We start from the raw sequence: 21630 nt of genomic DNA on the forward strand, positions 1-21630 counted from the left end.
AAGTGTTATTATTACAATATGTTTCAGAAGCTATACTTAGTTTAAAAACTGTTATTCTTAATAAATTGTAATCAAAAGCTGTTTCAGAAACTTGTATAAAATGTTACTCCTAATTTATAATTATTACAAATTTATCCAGAAGCTATTTTGTTTTAATAACTATGTTACTTTTATAATACGTTCTAACTACAAAATGTTCCAGAAGATAGATATATGCTGCTTAAAAAAGTTTCACTTCTCACACGTTTTTGTTAGAAATGTTTCAGAAGGTACATTTTGTTATAAAAACTTTTACTCTTGAAATATTATTATTACAAAAATATCTTACTAGCTAAACTTTGTTTTTAAAAAAGGCTACTTTTAATGCAATTTTATAACACAATGTTTTAAAAACTGTATTTTGATTTAAAACTATCACTGTTTTACATCAGGTCATCAGTGAACTTTTTATTTTAGCCAAAACTCAAAATGCACAATAAAGGAAATTAACATTGTTTAAAATGCATGTTTGAAAAAAAAGATATTACTCAAAAGGCATGTTTAAGAAAATGAGTGGGGTTTGCTCTGTGTTTCTGAAAAAATAGCCTTAGCTCTAATTGCGTATACAATTAATTGGATCTAGGCTAAAATGTACATTCGACAGAAAAAAAATCGAAATTAGCATTAAAAACGAAAGACGTAACATAAAATACACCTTGTTAGAACGGAATCAGATGTTATATCCGCCCGGAGAAATTTTTTTTAAAAAAAATAAAAAAAATAAATCCAAAATATACGGTATTTTAACCATTAATTTGGTAACTTTTCCGTTCATGGTAACGGTTTACTAAAAATTCTGGTTTTCAAAATTATAGCTCTTATTACCATACATTTTATAACAAATACAAAGCTTAAAAATAAATTTTACCAAATAAATGTTTTTTATGCCATGGTACCGGGATTAATTTATTCAAATTTTAACACAGATTATAAAACAATATTTTATTACTATTTTCACCAAAATCATTACCAAAACATTTTAGTAAAAATTATTGTGAGTTTAGGTGTTTCCATATAGGCAGAAATTTTGCCATATTCTGGTAGTTTTTACCATACTTTTCTGAATCAGTGCATTTTTCTAACCGCTTGTAATGAGCTATGTCCATTTTATTAGATACGCCTTTTCAAGTATGCTTACTTATGAAATAAGCATATCAAGCTACTTATCTTTTAAAAAAAAAAAAACTTCACACAATTTGCAATGACTGATATTTCAAAAGCGCATGTAAAGCAATACCATGTTTTAAAGGCGTATTTTGCGTTAGATCAATTGCTTTTTGAAAAACGCGCACTTCGAGCTACGTAAACTTTATTAAATGTGCATTTTGAGTTTATCAAAATAGAAAAAGATTCACCGATGTTATGGGAAACGTTTTTAAAGAACCACATATCTATAATTTTAAAAATCTCAAATTCCATATGATTTCCTTTTTTTCTTTTGTTGCAGGCGGCAATATTGTCTTCGGATCATGATTAAGGATAAATTGCAGTCTAACAGCGCATTAATGCATTTCTAGATAACGTAAAATAAAAAATAAAAAAACAAAAGGTTAAAATAAAACATTTTTCGTTTGTCAGTGGAAAAATGAAATTTTGCAAAACATCCTTCGTTGTTTTCTTACCTAAATCTTTTGTCTCTATAATTAAAACATAAAATGATGGAACCCGATACTATTGTTATACGAATGTTTATTGTTTAGATTTAAATATTAAACGAATGAATCATTAGCGTCGAGAAAAACAAGAGAAGGTCACAAAAATTTACGATGAATTAAATATTTACATTCTAAAACATAAAACATTTCACAATGAACACTAAAAAATGACTACGATTAGGTATTTTGCGTTGAATCGATTTTCTTTTACTGTCTCAAAGAAAATCGATTCAATGCTGAATTATAATAATGGTAACTTTAATAAGGTGCCAAATTTAACCAGATTTGCATTCAACACTGCAAAAAATTAATTCTGAAATTTCACTAAACTTTCTTCGTTTTTGACGAAACCGTTTTCTGATGCATGATTATTTTTTCAAATTTTTTTTTAAAGAGATGTACTAACTATCAGCACTTCTTCGAGGAAACAAATTTCGTCAAAATTAAAGAAATATTTCGCCATTTTATTATATATTCTTTCTCCAGATAAAGGAATCAAAAAAGTAAATCTCGTAGTGACAAATGTATTTAACTTTCGTAATCACTCACTTTATCAGCATATAATAGGTAGACCAATGTCACCCAAACAACACAAGGCAGATGGAACTAAGGGATAAATTACTCACATGTCCGAAGCGGGATTTAAACCCGGGTACGAAACAGACTCTTTGACCTCCATACTTACCAGTCAGCTAATTTTCGGTCATCTAGTCTTGTTTCTTGCTCTGTCTTTCAATGTGTGTTAACGATTTCCCATAATGCGCAGTGACTAAGTTCAGAGTTGAGGAAATATTCTCGTCATATATTTGAGAGTTCGCGTTTTGTCACAAAGTACGTCATTTCATGACGAAATGATTCTAAAAATTAACGAAATATTGCTCAAGGATTGCTGAATCGTCAAAAGTGAGAGTTTTATTTCTGAAAGTGAACCTGAACCAAAGTTACTTGTTTTAGAGTTGAAAAGTACAATAATGTAGTTCAACGTAGTTACACTGCAGTTAATATAAACAGTTAACAGCAAATAATTTTAAGAATAAATTGAGCAGTAATATAATTAAATGAACAATTAAAAAAACTGTTATTTCAAGTTCTAGATAATGCATGTGACCCAAACGAAATTGGAATTAAGAGATCACCTATTCACTATTTCTAAATATTCCTATTTGTATGCATAGATTCACACTAAATGAACAGTAGTTTAAAAGTAAGACAAGCTGAACTGAATAATAACTTAAATAGTTAAATAATTAACAAAAACATTTAAAAAATTATGATTTTAATTTCTATTGAATATTTGAATACATTCTATTGAATACACATGATGCGAAGCACTTTTGATCTGAGAGATTATTCATTATTTATAAACATACCCTAGTGAATGCGTAGAGTCACATTAAATAAATAGTTGTTTAATGGGAAGACAAATTAAACTAAAGAATAAATTAAATAGTTTAATAATTCATAAAACATTTAAAAAACTATCGATTCAAGTTTTATATAATACACATGATGTAAGCATGTTTGAATTGAGACATTAATTACAATTTATTAATATCCCTTAGTGCATGCGTAGAGTCACACTAAATAAATAGTTGCTTAATGGGAAGACAAATTAAATTAAATAATAAATTAAATAGTTTAATAATTAATAAAACATTTCAAAAACTATCAATTCAAGTTTTATATAATACACATGATGCAAAGCATATTTGAATTGAAAGATTAATCACTATTTATAAATATTCTTTAGTGGATGCGTAGAGTCACATTAAAGAAATAGTTGTACTCAGAAGACAAATTAAAGATAAACTAAGTAACAAAATAGTAAACAAAGCATTAAAAAAAACTGTCATTTCAAGTTCTATATAATGCATATGACGCAAAAACTAAGGCATTGTCTATAAATTATCATCAAATACTACGTGAATGCGAAGACCTAAAACTTAAATTAATTTGCTCGTGCAGCATTTAAGATGTACAACACGCTTTGAAACGGAAAATAGGGTTTAGACAGACATTATATGAATACTATTAAGGAATGAATACTAAAACTATTTCAGTTAAAAACTAAACTTCTATGAAGAAATAATTAAGATGATGCGTCTCTAGCATTTTTAATTCGAAACTGTTTGTCAGACTAGTTACTTATTCAGTACTTGTTAAGAATTTATTTTTAAACTATGCAACATGTGTAAACGCAAAAAAATTTAACGAACATAAATAGTTAAAAAAATTTTTTTTTTTGAATTTTGAGCAAAATAATACTCTTGTGTTATTTCAGTAAATGTAAGTCTTAAAGCAGTTCTTTATTTTCTTAAAAAAATTAATAGTTCATCTCTATATTCCACGCAAACAATTTGAGACTTATCATAGAAAATTTAAAAAAAGGACACTTTCCTTTTCTAAATAGAATATCGTTATCACGTTTCAGATTTTTTAACGTGTCAAATTTTTAACGGATCTTGGATATTTCACCGTCATATATTTCAAATCTGTAATCGTTTTCTTTCAACAAGCTACAGTTTTTTTAAATGACATTTTTAGTCTATTTTTTGTCGAAATGTACAAGTTTAAAAAAGAGTATAACAAGTATAAAAAGGGGTCGTATAAATATTGCGACAAACTTCTAGGGCAGTTAGGCACATCATCAAAATTAAAATTGCATAGGAATCCATGCCCGGAAATGTCGTCATACACCGCTAGGGGTACAAGTAGACCTGTTCAGAAGCACACGAAGAAACAATTCCTAATAGGGAAGCGCTAATGGAGTCTAATGAAATTTCCGGGCATGGGTCCCTATGCAATATTAATCCTGATTAAGTGCCTTAACTCCCCAAGAAGTTTGTCGCAAAATTTTTGTGACCCTGTTTTACATAAAGTTTTCAAACTTGTACATTTCGAAAAAAAATGGACTAAAAATGTCATTTAAAAGAAAAAAAATTGTAACTTAGAGAGAGTAACCGATTGAAGATTTAAAATCAATCACTTGAAAAGATCAAAGATCGGTTAAAATATCTCATGTAACAGAAAAAAACTGTTCTTTATTGTTATTTATCACATAAAAGTAATAAAAGTAAACACAAGTGGAGATCAATTTCTTCTGCTGATATAAAAGAAGATAATTGGTTTTTCAACTATCATTCAAGCTAAATTATGGCTCTCAATATGCCAATTGTCTCACTTTATTTCGTAGGAGGCGCTCTTTAAAAATAGATAAGGAAAACACCGCCTTCTTAAAAAAGCGCTTTTACTTTTTCATGAATGACACCAAAAAAAACGAGAATGACAAATTACAACACATTATTTCAGTTGATTGACTTTTGAAACGGAAATAAATATAAACAATAAAAACTTTCATTTCAAAATTGACATAATCTGTTTATGTTTAGTATTTCTTTTTTGGACATATATAACGTTTAACTGAAATAAGATAATAAATAGTTTAGATAAAAAGAATTTTGGGGGTTTTATATTTTAGTACAAATACCGATAGTTTAACAGGCTTTTTTTAGTAACTATTACACTGTGTTTTAAAACATCAAAATATATTTTTGTTGTAATTAGAGCATCAGAAAAAAGTATATAAACGGGACATCGGTGTCCGATATGCGTCAAAGGGTTACAGAATATTATTATCATTATTATTATTGCATTTTTAAACAACTGAACTTTGCAAAGTGATTGATTTGTTTTCAAGAAAATTTTTTTAGAACATTTCCTTTTCTTCAGAAGTTTTGCAATTGTTCTAAGCAAAAAAAAGAAAGCTTCAAATAAAATAAATATAGATTTTTTTGTACCATTCAAATCGAACACAAAAACAGAGGCTAAATTCAAATGGAAGATTGAGGTATAAGGGGGACCTAGCCGAGGTACGAAAATTTAAAAATCTGAACGTTTTTATTTGTTGAAAATAATTATTTTTGAAACAGTGCAACAAATTTTTTTAACCTCAATTGGTACTCGAGATAAGACTTGGTTCAGTTTCCTCTTCAATTGGTCCTACAATTAACTGATTTTAGTTTATTTTATAACCAATTTTGTATGTCCAATTTTATTTTATGACCGGCCAACAACAGGCGAACCACTTTTTTGGGTTTACGACTACAATTCCATAGCCTTGTAATTTTGAACCTAAACCATAAGACATGGGAGAAATTTGGCTTCGTGAAGAACTTTTTAATGGAACTAACTCGCATTTTCGTCACATGGAGAGGAAACACGTGAAACCCTCCCACGGTAAGCCTGAAGGCAAGGGGACTCTATCCCACGTTTCTTCTATCACTGAGGATATTTTACGTCAGAACTGGGGTCGGGGGATCCAGGTGCAGAATTCGTATCGTCTAGCCATCTCTAGTGCACCTTGAAACAGATTAACTTTAAGGCCAACAGATGGCGCTCAGACTGAACACATATAATGAATATTAATGTTTTTATTTTATTTTTAGTTTGATTTCCATAGCTTCGTTAAAGAAGATCGTTTTGTGTAATGTCCGTCCTGTCATTAAATTTGTTATTGTTAGAATTCGTTTTCTTTTAAACACAAGCGAAGAAGATTTGCAGTAGCGAAGTCTGGTAAATAGATAAGATCCAGGTAGGAAAGAATAATTGAACTTATTTCTATTCTATTTCTTCATGGTGCCGATAACACCGAGACTATTACTGTTTATTGCTTGTTGTTTATAAGAATTTGAAAACGAAAATGACGGACGAAGCGAAATTAAAAACGAGAAGAGGCGGTTTAAGAACAAGTGCCACTAAACTCATGACTAAAATTGACGAAGCTTTAGAAAATTTGAATTTAGAATATTTAGAAGTAGCACTTGTACAGCTAAACGAAAAAGAAAAACAAATAATTGAACTAGATAAACTCATTATTGATAAAATCGAAGACTGTAAACAAATAACAGCAGAAGTTGAATCAACTGAAGAATGCAGAGATAAAATTATTCTCTATAAGTTTAAAATTGAAAAAATTCTCAAAAAGACTGCAATCGAAAAAGAAACTGTTAGCGTCGAAAGCTCAAATACAACTGTTAGTGACTTATTCCAAAATTCAGAAGCTCCAATTAAAATTAAGTTACCTAAGATTTACATTGAAAAATTTGATGGCAATCATGAAAACTTTCAAGAATTTTGGTCTCAGTTTAAGAACGCGATTCATAATAATCAAAATTTGAATAAAATCGACAAATTCACATACTTAAAAAGTTTACTGAAATCAAAAGCACAAACCGCGATACAGGGTTTGACATTGTCTGAGAAAAACTACGATATTGCAATTAATATTCTTGAAGAGCGATACGGAAAAAAAGAAATTTTGATTAGATCACATATTAATAATTTATTAAATTTGTCGCCTATTCGTAACACTTCTAACTTAATAGCGCTCCGCGAATTATACGATACGTGTGAAATTCAAATACGTAGTTTAGAATCACTCGGCATCGAACTTGAAAGTTACGGTAATTTACTTTTCCCAATTATAACTAAATTAATACCTGATAGTTTAATTTTAAATTATAATCGCGAATATAAAAACGAAACAGATTCATGGAACGTAACAAAATTGTTAGAGTATTTAAAATCCGAAATCGAAATAAGAGAAAGAACATTTTCATTTCAGAAAAAAGAGTCTAATTCTTTTCAGGGTTATTCTAAAAATAGAAATGAAAGAGAATTTTCTGGTTTTGAAAATAATAAATTCCCAAAATTGAGATACGATAGGAATGTGAGTGCTGCTGCTTTAAATGTTATTAGCAATGAAACTAAATGTGTATTTTGTTCTAATGATCATAAAAATGATGAATGTAAATTAAGTGTTGCCGAAAAGAAACAATGTTTATTACGTCAAGGTAGGTGTTTTAATTGTCTAGAAAAATTTCATATTGTCAGGCGATGTGTTAAGAAACCTGCTTGTACTATTTGTAGTAAAAAACATAATGAAAACATATGCGATAAACTTTTAGAATCAAAACCCGAAGTCTCCCAAAATGAAACTATTGTGTCTTCTGTTGCAGAAAGTAAAAATTCGAGCAGTAATATTTTACTCCAAACCGCGACGGTATTAGCCGAAAATAAAAACAAACGAGCTGAAATACGTATCTTATTTGATTTAGGTAGTCAAAAATCATTTATCGAATCGGATCTTGCTAATCAGTTAAAATTAAAAACGATAGGGAAAGAAACTATAAAAATATATCCTTTTGGTTCGATAGAACCCCAGAAAGAAACAATAGATCGTGTTTTAGTAAATTTAAGAAATATTCATGATCCTACCAAAAAGATACAATTAGAAGCGTTAACTACTCACGCTATTAGCAATGCAGTTTTTCATCGGCCAGAGAGAGAAATAAGAAATTTATGCTGCGTAAACAATTTAACACTCGCAGATGAATCACCGTGGGAACGAAGTGAAAGTTCTCCTTGTGTCAGACTACTGATTGGCGCCGACAATTATTGGAATATTATTTCTGGTAATATATGCAGAATTCCACATACTTCTCTGGTTGCAATGGATAGTCTTTTCGGATGGGTCTTGAGTGGTTCGTCTTATTTAGAAAACAAAACAAAAAGTGATAGCGAAATAAAAATGATGAAAGTAGTCGTAGATTCTTCGCGTGAAGAAAATTCAGATTTAATTCTGCAAAATTTTTGGAAATTAGACGTATTGGGTATCGAAAACGAAAAAAGGGATTTGTCTAAAAATGATGGGGAATTTATCTTACAGGATTTTGAGAAAAATATAAAATTTCAAAACAATAGATACGTTGTAAAATTACCGTGGAATGAAAATGCTGAACATTTAGAAAATAATTATAAAATCGCGAAATACCGCTTAGAAAGTTTAGTTAAGAGATTTGATAAAGATAAGGAATATTACGATCGGTATAGGGATGTATTATCGAAACAGATTTGCGAGGGGATAGTGGAACCCGTTGAAATGAATGAAAAGGGTGAAACGAATATGGATAGAGAATATTATATGCCTCATCGTGCCGTCATACGTGATGATAAAACTACAACGAAGTTAAGAATAGTTTATGACGCCTCATCACACTCGCAAAATAAATTATCATTGAACGATTGTTTACATTCCGGACCGAATCTGAATCCCGACTCTTTAAGATTACTTTTGGATTTCCGAAGCAAATCATTCGCGTTAACTGCCGATATAGAGCAAAGTTTTTTGCAGATATTGTTAGATGAAAGAGATAGAAATGCAGTTTTCTTATGGTTCGAGGATAATTTTGAAAGTAAAGAGAAGTTAAAAATTAAAATTTTTCGAATGACACGCGTGTTATTTGGTGCTACTCCAAGTCCATTTTTATTGGCTGCAACGCTCAAATATCATATAAGAAAGTACGAACGTAAATATCCGTTAGCATATAAAATTTTAAATTCTAAATTGTATGTTGATGATTTGATTTTTGGATTAGATAACGAAAACCAATGTCTTTTAATTTATAAGGAAATAAAAGAAATTTTACGTGAAGGTGGATTTAATATGCGTAAATGGAAAACAAATTCGGAATCTCTTCAGATAAAACTAGATCAGTCCGAAAATTGTAACGAAAATTCAAATGAATCTTCTAAGGTGTTAGGTTACGTTTGGAATTCGAAAGATGATACGCTAAAATTAGAATGCAAGTTTGCTGAATTAAGTAACAAATTTAATCCTTTAACTAAAAGATTAATTTTAAAAATTGCATCGAAAATATTTGATCCTCTTGGATTTATTAGTCCCTTTACGCTGAGACCAAAGATTCTTCTTCAGGATATTTGGGAACAAAAATTCAAGTGGGATGATCCTCTACCATTAAATATAACGAAAGACTGGAACAAATGGTGTGATGAACTAAAAGACTCAAATAACTTTGAAATACCTAGATTTTATCTGAAAAATGCTGAAGAAAAGGGAAATTTTCAATTTCATTGTTTCGTTGACTCGAGCAAACGAGCGTACGGTGCAGTCCTATATATTCGATATACAGACTATGATGGACATTTTCGAACATCGTTAATTTGCTCTAAATCCAGAGTTGCTCCTCTTCGAAAGTTGACACTTCCGAGACTTGAATTACTCTCAGCTATAATTGGAAGTCGATTATATGAATATGTAAAGAAAAGCCTTTCATCTGTGACAGACTATTCCGTTCGATTCTGGACAGATTCGATGATAGTACTTCACTGGATTCGTGGAAAGTCTAAAAGGCTGAAAACATTTGTCCAAAATCGTGTGACTGAAATTCGTTCAAAAACTGACACTTCTTCATGGTCGCACTGTCCTGGTAACGAAAATCCATCAGATCTGCTAACTCGTGGTGAATCCTTAAGAAATCTGCTTGACAAAGAATTGTGGTGGAGCGGGCCACCATGGCTGATAAAAGGTGAAGATAATTGGCCTAAGGAAAATCAAGAGCTTGCAACTATCGATAATGAAGAGGTTGACACGTCAGTAGTTCTTTCGATAGATTCAGAGATGGAGAAAATTATTAATATTGAAAGATTTGGAAGTTTAACGAAAATTTTACGTATCACTGCGTGGATAAGAAGATTTATCTTTAATCTTAAAAATAGAGAAAACAGAAAAACCGGAACTATTAGTTGTGAAGAATTACTATCAGCAGAAGAATATTGGATAAAGACAACTCAAGAAGAGCATTTTGGAGAAGAATTGAAGGCACTAAAAAGCGGAGAAGACATATCTTCGAAGTCAATATTGAAAAACTTTTTCATTTCGTTAGACGAAAATAACATCATTCGCTTACAGAGCAGACTTCGATATGCTGAAATTAGTCACAACGAAGTATCTCCGATGCTACTGCCTAGTAGAAGTCACTTTACGAATCTTGTAATTCGCAGAAGTCATGAAAAGAGCAAGAGTTTCAAAAGGAGTTTCAAAAGAGCAAAAATTGAGATAAATTTATTGTGGAAATTTTTAAAGGACAAAGAAATTCAGAATTATTTTGCCACTAAAAACATAGAATGGAATTTCATCGTTGAAAGAGCTGCCTGGTGGGGCGGATTTTGGGAAAGACTGATAAAATCTACAAAAATTTGCCTTAGGAAAATATTGGGAAGAACATCTTTGACGTTTCCGGAATTAGAGACCATAATTATTGAAGTTGAAGCAATTATAAATTCCAGACCTTTGACCTTTGTCTACAGTGATATTGAGGAACCTGAGCCGCTTACACCTGGACACTTCCTCATAGGCAGAAGGCTTGTTGCTCTCCCACCTCCCACAGCTTCGACTCAATCAACTTCTACCAAATCCAATCTAGAACAAGGATGGAAGCAAAAAAATTCCCTCTTAGAAAGAATATGGAAAAAATGGAAATCTTCGTATCTTCTAGAACTAAGAACAGCCCACCAGTTAAAGAGACAGAAAGAAAATGTTCTACCAACCAAAGACTCAACCGTCCTAGTGTACGACGAGAAACTTCCTCGACTCATGTGGAAAATGGGGATTGTCAAATGGGGAAAGACTCGATCGTGCACAATTAGACTTTCTAACGGAACTAATTTAAAAAGACCAGTTCAACTACTATATCCTTGTGAACTTGGCTAAGACTCAAAAGGACCGAAAACTGTTTGTCCAATGGTCCTTTGGGGCCGGAGGATGAAACAGATTAACTTTAAGGCCAACAGATGGCGCTCAGACTGAACACATATAATGAATATTAATGTTTTTATTTTATTTTTAGTTTGATTTCCATAGCTTCGTTAAAGAAGATCGTTTTGTGTAATGTCCGTCCTGTCATTAAATTTGTTATTGTTAGAATTCGTTTTCTTTTAAACACAAGCGAAGAAGATTTGCAGTAGCGAAGTCTGGTAAATAGATAAGATCCAGGTAGGAAAGAATAATTGAACTTATTTCTATTCTATTTCTTCACACCTAATTAGAAGGCGAACGATCTATTCCTTGAGACACTCGGCTCGCAATGGACTGACTGTAAGGACACGGTTCCCAGAAGAGCATTGAAGTCAAACATTTCATTGCGGTCAGTAAACTGGTGGGTGACCACTTTGATCAGCCTGCATGGGGACCGAAGGTGTGCGGAATTGGTCCTCGTTAAACTATTCTACAGTAAAGTGCTCAACTTCGCGCGTAGGTTGTTGGGCTAACAAAGCGAGGCAGCCATCCCCGCCTCAGAGGATCATAATTTTGATGGCATTTCCTCGGATCATCCTCAGGGGTGTTTGCCAGACCATCACTAATAACCTATTGGGCAACTCTAGTGCGATGTAAATAAATTACCAATTCTCTTCAATTGACCAATTTTAATTAACCTGAGTGAACCCAATTGAATTGAACTTCGAAGATTCCTTTCTCAATATTTTGTACCAGTTTTTTTTCCTACTTCAAAACCAATTATTCATGTAATTATCCTATTAGACTGCATGAAGTTAAGATTATGCTCATTTGAGTTGTTTTATTGCATTTTTTTAGGAGATTTGTTTTGTGTATCGAGATTTAATTTTCTAATTATTTTTTAAAGAAATTAGTAAGCAGGAAATGAAATTCGAAGTAGATAAATTTTTCAGCAAAATAAACCAAAGAAATTCATTTTTAAGAACATTTTTGGTTACATCAACAGTTAACAGTTTTGAAAAAAAATATTTTTAAAGTGATTTAAAGAGCATTTTTGGAGCATTTTCTTATATAATAAAACTGTACAAAAATTCAAAATAATAAAAAAACTTGGAAAAGTTTCCAAAAAATTTATCCCGAATCTCTTTAATTTTGTGTTATTGCAACCTTATGAGTTTTAAATTGAATTTTGTATGTATTTTTTTAGTAATTAGTAGTAATTTTGTAAGGGTAAAACGAAATTCAGCATCAGGGTAAGTAAAATTCAGCTTTTGAATTTTGTAAGGGTACGTATTACGAAATTCAGCTTCAGGGTAAGCAAAGTTCTATTTTTGAATTTTATAAGGGTATTACGAAATTCAGCTTCAAGGTAAGCAAAATTCCGCCTTTGAATTTTGTAAGGGTATGACAAATTCAGCTTAAACCCATAAGGGTTTCATGCATATCACATTTTTTAATGCTACTCTCTCTTCCAAGGAGATTCGATCCCCGATCTCAAAAATTCCATCTCGCTTTTCAATTTTTGCTTTTACAAATGATAATATAATTAGACATAGAATGTTTCATCATTTCTTTAGATTTCTTGAATGCTATAAAAGTATAAAATATTTAAGCTATAATGCCTTAAAAAAATTCAGAAATATGTCTCGACTCACCTTATTTAGCACCGCCTGACAAAATTCAGATTAAAATTTAATAAGATTTCTTTCACAACTCTCTTTTTAGCTCTATTAATTTTCATGGGGATATAATGACCGATCTCAAAAACTCAGGGCCGCTTTTTTAACTCTACAGGGTCATTTAGAGCTGTTGTCCAAAAATCTTGATGTAAGACAGGAACATGTTAACAGGGAAGACATCTATTACGTACCAAGAATCAAATACAATCCAGACGGGCAATAGGGAGTAGCCACCTCGTTCACCAGATCTGTATCCTAGTGATTCTCTTCTAAAGGATTACATAAAAATCTATTGTAAGAAAATTCTCCAAAATCGGACATAGTTGTTGGAAGTCCAGTTATTGCCGATACATCAGGAATTCTTTTGATGCATGGTGAGTTGATGGTAAGTACGTAATCATCCGTAAAATTCCTTTTTACACTAAAATCCATTTTTACCATAAAATATTATACTGTAATTTTTACAGTTATATTTATTTCACTTGAGTGATTCTATGATATAACGGTAATCACTACTGTAAAAATTACGGTATATCGGATTTTTGTTCCGTTGTTCCGGGAAAAATAGATTTAACGGTAAATAATCCGGCACCCTGAGTCAGATACTTTTTACCGTATTTTGATCTGCATTTTTTTTACAGTGTACTGATATTTACTAATTCGTTCATTACGTTTATTCGCTTATTACGTTATAAGTATCAAGCCATTACAACTATTCCCACAAAGAATTCAGAAATTGTTCAACAAGTGTTTCATATAGCATTAAAATGTTTTATGTTCAAGATAATATCTTAGAACTTTTTCTGGAAACATTAAGAGTTATGATACACTTTTGGAAAATTATAATTTTTTAAAATTAAACTATTATAATTAAACTTGTTTTATTGATATAATAGAGTAAATAATTTAATTTCTTGATTAAAATACCAATTTCATTACTGAGGAAAAGCATTTTTGCTATAGCTATTTGTGGGTCTGAAGGTAAGGGAGGTTAAGGCTCCATAATTTCGTGACTGCATTACGCGTAAGACGCCTTTTTTTCATTACTGAAATTTTAGTATTTTTATTATAATTTTTTCATTACTAAAAATTTTATATTTTCTATATAATTTTTTCATTACTAAAATTTTAATATTTTTATTATAATTTTTTCATTACTAAATTTTTAATATTTTCAATATAATTTTTTCATTACTAAAATTTTAATATTTTTATTATAATTTTTTAATTACTAAAATTTTAATATTTTTATTATAATTTTTTCATTACTAAAATTATAATATTTTCAATTTAATTTTTTCATTACTAAAATTTTAATATTTTTATTATAATTTTTTCATTACTAAAATTTTAATATTTTATTATAATTTTTTCATTACTAAAATTTTAATATTTTTATTATAATTTTTTCATTACTAAAATTTTAATATTTTATTATAATTTTTTCATTACTAAAATTTTTATATTTTTATCATAATTTTGTCATTACTAAAATTTTAATATTTTTATTATGATTTTTTCATTACTGAAAGTTTAATATTTTTATTATAATTTTTTCATTACTAAAATTTTAATATTTTTAGACATTAATTTTATAATTTAAATATTAATTGAATAATATATAAAAATAAAAATTAAATTATTTAACAAATTATTTCAAAGTTATATATTTAACAAACAGTTAAAATTATTTTACATATAATTAACATCTATTCAAATTATTTAAAATATAATTCAGTTAACAAAACAAAAATTAATTTAAAAACATATTTATTTTTTTACTTTTTAAATTTAAATTTAGTAATTCAAATTATACAAGAAATTACATTTAAAAATAACTCGTGAACTTCTTAAAAAATCGTAACTTAGCACTAATATTTTTATAACTAATTAATTCATATTTTCATAACATTTAATTAATTTTTTAATTAATTTTTTTAATTAATTTAATATTTTTATAACTTTAAAAAAAACATCTATGTTAAAAAATAAAATGTTTAAAAATTAATGAGAAATTACGACTAACTTATATTGTTAAAAATGTGCGCATGTTATTTAGGAAGAGATTCTTTTCAGATCAATAAATTCTTACACTTTAATTTTATTTATTAAAGATTTATATATTTCTTTAGAATCTGTAAATGAATAAATTTAAAAAAATTTAAACAAAACTATCATTCCCAGCATAAATCCGTGTATCGGTTTTCTAAATCACGTCGTCGTAAAAACAGCCACAAATATATTTTAATTTTTCCACTTTCAATATATTTTAGAAAGATTTATGTAACTTCAAATTGCCAAAAAATAATAGAAACTTATAAAAACACTGAAAAAAAGATCCGTTCTTGCAAAACTAATTCTTGGAAATTTCCTCTACTTTCAACGTTGAAATGTGTCCTGGTTATTAGTTTATGTAAATCAAACCAATCATATATCGGCACGTACATCACGTGACTTAAAATAAAACTCAGAATTTTCACTTTTTCGAAAATTGTCATTTTTGATTTGTAGGTAACCCGGAGGTCAAGTAGTTCACCGTATGTTTTAAGTAAGTTATTATTTTTCCTCCGCTAATTTAGATATCTTAGTTATATGTTTAGAAATTTGCTATGTCTTTAGTTTATGTTAAGATTTGTCAAAAAATTTGAAAATGATATGCTATTCCTATCTCTAACAAGCTCCTCTTTCTCCTGATTACGAAAATGGCGCAAAATGTTAATGTAAAGAATAGATCAAGTTTTAGAAACTGAAAATATTTTTTGATCTAAAGCTTTAATATTTCATAAATAATGGGCTAGAATTTCATAAATTATTGGTCATCAATTTCATAAACAAATTGGTGACCAATTCTGATTTATTATTCGTAAAAAAGGGGCTTAAAAATCTTAGAAGACACTCCCGATTTGCAATTTACAAGGGTTTCAAAAATCATTATTGAATGTATTATCCAAAATTTATAATATTTGCCCCAAATGAAATATTTGATTTTTAACTTTGTATGGCATATTTAATAATAAATATAAAGCATGTTACATTTTATATTTATTACAAAATGTGTCAGGAAATGTTATTTATTATAAATGTATGTTAATTCATGATAGTGGTGGGTGTTCAATCAGTTTTTAAATAACATGTTACTGTTGTTTTGACACAGATACGTACTACATATCTGTTATAAAACAACAGGTAGTACTAGAATACTTCATCAGTCGCTTGTTCTTTGAAAATATGTGTTACTTTCGGAACAGATACAAAATATCTGTTGTAGTAAACAGCGCAAATGAGTCCTCATTTTCTCTAAGTATTTTTTATTCACATATTCGAAAGTAATTTGTTACATTGTGATTGTGAACTGATACAAAATATCTAAAGTAGCAGATAATACTTTTGAGTTATCATTTTCTCCTAGTATTATTAACAGATATCTGAAAGTATCCTGTTACTTTTGGAATAGATACATAATATCTGATTTAGGATTAAACCACAATTTTCTCCAACAGCGCTATTTCTTCAAGTGTTTTTAAACACATATTTGAAGGTAACATGTTACTTTGGGAATTGAAACAAAATATCTAAATGAGAAAATAATACTTTTGAGTCACCTTTTCACCGAATATTTTTAGCAGATCTCTGAAAGTAACATGCTACTTTCGGAATAGATACTTAATTCATAATGTAGGTTTGAACCACCATTTTTGCCTAGTATTTTTAAAAGATATTTGAAAATAACATGTTACTTTTGGAACAGATACAAAATATATGATGCGGAAAAGAACGCCATTGAGTCGCAATTTACTCTTCAAGTTTTTTAACTGATATTCTAAAGATACAAGTTATCTTTGGAGCAGATACAAAATATCTCATGTAGAAAATACTAGCAATATCTCATGCAATGGCCTGGTTTATATTAAATTTAAGGCTTATTAATTAAACAAGAATATGAATTGTATGAATGGTGGTTTGAACCACCATTTTTGCCTAGTATTTTTAACAGATATTTGAAAGTAACTTATAGCATTTGGAACAGATCGGAAAAATAGTGATACATAAAACAGCACAATTAAATTACAACTTTTACCAAGTATTTTTAACAGATATTTGAAAGTAACACGTTACTTTTGGAACAGATACAAAATATATGACGCGGAAAAGAACGCAATCGAGTCGCAATTTTCACTTCATGTTTTTTTAACTGATATGCTAAAGATACAAGTTACCTTTGGAGCAGATACAAAATATCTCAAGTAGAAAATACTAGCAATATCTCGTGTCAATGGCCTGGTTTACATTAAATTTAAGGCATATTAATTAAACAAGAATATGAATTACAGTACAAACTTAATGTTTCAAAATTACTAGCGTCTATGCTGCGTTATTCCCGTTAAACTGGATTTTATTTCAAAGTAGTTTATTTATAAAAGTTATGTATTTTAATACATGTATATATTTCGTTATTGAAAATTTAGTTTTATATTTTGTTAATTATATATTTTGTTAAAAGGCATTAATTCCAATAAAATGCTAGGATTTGAGCCGAATAATAATAGTCGAAATCATTAAAAATGTTTAGCAATTTGATTGGTATACTGAAATGTTAAAAAAATCTATTATAAAAGATTATAAGAATCGAATGCATTTTCAAAATTTAAAAACACTGATATTTCTAATTTTTTTAACAATAATGAAAGCACAGTTTGCAATTTATTATTTATTTTAAACAAAATTATCAAGTTGTTTACATTTAACTTCAAAGTTCTTCTACTATTTAAATTATGAAAAAAGCAACAATTTGAAATAAATTTTAAACTGTATCAAATTTGATGCAACTATATTTTATAATTTTTAAAATGTAGAATTTTATTATTAAAAAACTGAAATTCTTGGATAACCTGTTTCAAATGCTGTTGTTTGCCTTTTTTTTAAATTATGAAAAAATCAAGCAGTTTTAAATAGTGTTGATTTTTTAAAACAGTTTTTAATGTATTTTTTAAGAGGGTAAATGTAGTTTTATATTTAGGCAATTTTTAAATTTTATTTCTTATATAAAATTGCTTAGAATTAATGCCTTTGTTCCAAATAGACGACATATTGTTAAAATTAAAGCATAATATTTTTTTTGTTATAAAAATTTCAATTATCATTTTTTTAAAATTTTTAAATTTTTCCAGAAATTTTAAATACTTTTTGGATTATTTGTGAATACTTTGTCATACTTATCAAAAGGTGAAACTGTGCAAGTCATTTGCGATGCTTCACCTTTAAAAAAATTTCAAAGAAAATCATTCTAAAAAAATTAAATTATCTCAAGTGCTTTTAAAACTCAGTATGATACAAAGAACAACTGCATTTTAAGCTTCAAAGTTCTTACTTAAGTTAAATTCCATTATTTGATATAATAATTAGAATGTTTTCAGCATTAAAAATTAAAAATGTCTGTCAATTTATAAAGTCCATGGAAAATGAAAATGCTTCATATTGGATTTGTGAATATTTCAGCATGCTAACAAAAGGTTCTTATTTAAGACTAAAATTAGAATATGTGTTTATTTATTTATAGTATCTGGTCATTTCTTTATAATAGGTGCTGATATTTTTATTTCAAGATTCCATTTCTCAAAAAGGATAAAAGGTAATTGCATTAACTTTGAAATAACTTGAAATCTTCTTTTTAAAGAACTTAGTTATTTTTAAGCGTTTTTAATCATGCTTTATCATAATATTTTAAATGTAGTTTTAGTTTAAGACATTTTTTTCATATTTTAAAGATAATAGAAAAATACTGAAGGAAATTGTAGGTAGATAAATTCAAAGTACGAAACAAATTGTCAATAGACTATAAAGCTTTCAGCATTATTAAAAGTAATAAAATTTAGTTTCTGAAACTTTTCATAAAACTTTGCTAATTTTAAATGCCACATAAAAAGTTTCTGGCATTTTTGTTTATCAAACTGATTTAGTTTCTCTTAAAACTAAAAAAAAGGACGGTGCTCAGATTTAGATCAAATATTAGAAACGAAAATATATATTAAATAATATAATTTTAAAATAATAAATTTAAAAAATCTTTTCTAAAATTCACTTTAAAATATAAGAAAAATCAATTTACAAAATTTTAAATAAATTCCACAGTATTTTAAATTTTATTCAATTATAATTTATAATTTTTGAGGAAGAAAAATAAAATTTAAAATTTTCTACCTTTATAATATATTTGATAAATAATAGTACAAGAGGGCAGATGTAAAAATAAACAAGGCATATTAGAAACACCTTCAAGTTTCTTCCGTTAATTAAAATTGTTGTGATGTATATTGCATGAGTCCTCCTTGACTATAATTTATCAGATTTTCATAACATGTTTGTTCCTTCCTTTCCTAAATATTAATTTGTGATTCTAAAATGTATGCCTTTTTGTTTTAATTTTTGTTATGGATACTGAAAATACATGTTTAAGGCTGTCTTTATAGAACACCCTGTATATTTTAAAATAATAACGTTTTGGATCTTAGGAAATTATGAGAATGCTATGAAAAATTGTGCTGTTTTAAAACTTCTTAAAGTTTCCAAGACATGAATAATTTAAAACTTTAGAAATTCGTTTTATCATTCAAATCATTTCTAATTGTTCTCTTTAAAACCAATTTTTGAAAAAATCCGAAAGCAGAATGCCTTACCTCCCATTGCCCTTTCCAACCTAATTTTATTAATATATATATATATATATATATATATATATATATATATATATATATATATATATATATATATATATATATATATATATATATATATATATATATATATATATATATATATATATATTAATGTTATATGGAAGAAAAATTTTATTTAATGTAAAGAGCAGGGAATTTTGAAGGCAAATTTAAGTCAGAATAATTGTTTAATAGCACGAAGATTTTTAAAGATTATGTCCCAGACCACTTAAAAATAATCACATTATGCTTTAAGTAACTCTAAAATTGAAAATATTTTACAAAACTTTAAATATCATTTACACTTTCAACAATCATATGTTAATTATAAAATCAAATTATTTTTTCAGCAGCTTATCTGTATCATGGCTGATCCGGAAAATTATACCCCCAGATGTAGCGAAACAAGATGTTTTTCCTTTTTTGCCACCGTCGCCGTGTGTTTTCTTTTTGCAATGGTCCTGACATTTATAATTCTGGATGGATTTACCTTTTTTACTACACTCTGCATAGCTTTTGTCTTTGCTGGCGTGGCCTCATTTTTCATTGTAAAGCACATTATAAAAACTGATGCTTCCACGCGTGCTCCTATCGTTGAGCAAATTTGGAACCATCATTGGAACAGAGGATATCGCAGGGAAGAACTAAATGAAAGAGGAAATCTGGATGAAGAGAGCAACAATGCTCCCACTACTCTTAATAATCAGCAACTTAGACCAAATATTCCACCAAGACCTGACATTGCGTTCATTTCGGCTACGAGAATAATTAATGATCTGACCACCGATGAAAATGCAATATCGATAAATTTATCTGGAGCAAATGGAAATTCTCCCTCCGTCCACTATTCTAAAACAATTTCGGATCAAAATATTGAGCCAAATTCGCAGCCATTACCAGATGTTGAGATGGAAGATGATAATCAAAGCGGAAACAAATCTGAAGCATTCAAGTGTTTAGGTCAAAAATTGGAGGGGTTGGACGTAGCCCGCTTGCAATCCTCTTCAGATATTCCAATGAATGATCTTAATTCGAAAGGGGCTAAGCCAAAAAGACCAATCTGTTTACCCAATCCTGATTCTGAACTCTTCTTGATTTCGAATATAAAGAATGATCTAAGTGCTGAAGGAAGTGGAATATCGATAAATTTATCTGGAGCAAGTGGCGAGTTGCCATCTGTATCTTTTTGTAAAATGATTTCGGATCAAGATAATGAGCAGAACTCGGAGTCCTTACCAGGTACTGAAACGGATGATGAGAATTCGGAAAAAGAGATGGAAGACATCGATCAAACTGAGCAAGAGGCAATCAAGAGATTTGATCCGAAGAGGAAAGTATTCAAAGCAACTGAGCCACGCTTTCTGTCCCTTCCAAATATTAAGATGGATGATCATAATTTCAAAGAATTTGAACCGAAGGGCCAAATTCATGGTGGAAATGGAGTTGATGTATTCAAGAGTTTTGATGAGAAATGGAAAGAGTTAGAACCACGCGAACCACGCTGGCTGTCCGCTTCAGATATTGAGGATGATGATCATTATTCAAGAGAATTTGAGCCGGAAGACGACGAAATTGGGGACGAAGTTGAAATATTCAAGAGTATCGGTCGAAAATGGTCAAGATTCTAAATACATGGTAGTTGGGAATTGGATTTCTAAATGTAACACATAGTAATGAAGAATTCAGAACTGAATAAAGCAGGCATTATTGATATATTCGAAATTAAATGTATCAATAGTATTTTAGGACTCAAAATTAAATGCACCAGTATTCAGCACAGAACTTATTATCTTCAAAAAAAAATTTCTGATTTATTTTTCTTTACTCTATTAGAAGCACTTTATGTCAGCATAGAAAAAGACAAAAAAAATATTAATAAAATTAATTAACAAAAATTATTCTCTCTGTTTAAATTTTTTTTAATTACTTAAGCTGATATCGAATACTTT

General features: G+C 28.8%; 2 protein-coding genes across 7 annotated transcripts in view; one reads left to right on the forward strand and one right to left on the reverse strand.

Annotated features, from left to right (window-relative positions):
- The window catches only part of LOC107447774 (uncharacterized), a 75431-nt gene that overhangs the window by 25137 nt on the left and 28664 nt on the right, over positions 1–21630 (reverse strand). The window lies entirely within an intron of this gene.
- On the forward strand, positions 15423–21534 carry LOC139427214 (uncharacterized). Of its 2 annotated transcripts, none has more exons than XM_071188141.2 (3): positions 15423–15516; positions 18550–18597; positions 20032–21534. In XM_071188141.2, exon 3 carries the CDS (start codon positions 20047–20049, stop codon positions 21307–21309), a length of 1263 nt encoding a protein of 420 aa, XP_071044242.2. In that variant the 5' UTR covers positions 15423–15516; positions 18550–18597; positions 20032–20046; the 3' UTR covers positions 21310–21534. The 2 variants fall into 2 exon arrangements, with proteins under 2 accessions (XP_071044242.2, XP_071044243.2); XM_071188142.2 differs by having other exon boundaries at positions 15452–15516; positions 20035–21534.

This window comes from Parasteatoda tepidariorum, chromosome 12 (genome assembly GCF_982258835.1).
Source record: "Parasteatoda tepidariorum strain Cologne lab strain chromosome 12, Ptep-v5.0, whole genome shotgun sequence".
Lineage (NCBI taxonomy): Eukaryota > Metazoa > Arthropoda > Arachnida > Araneae > Theridiidae > Parasteatoda > Parasteatoda tepidariorum.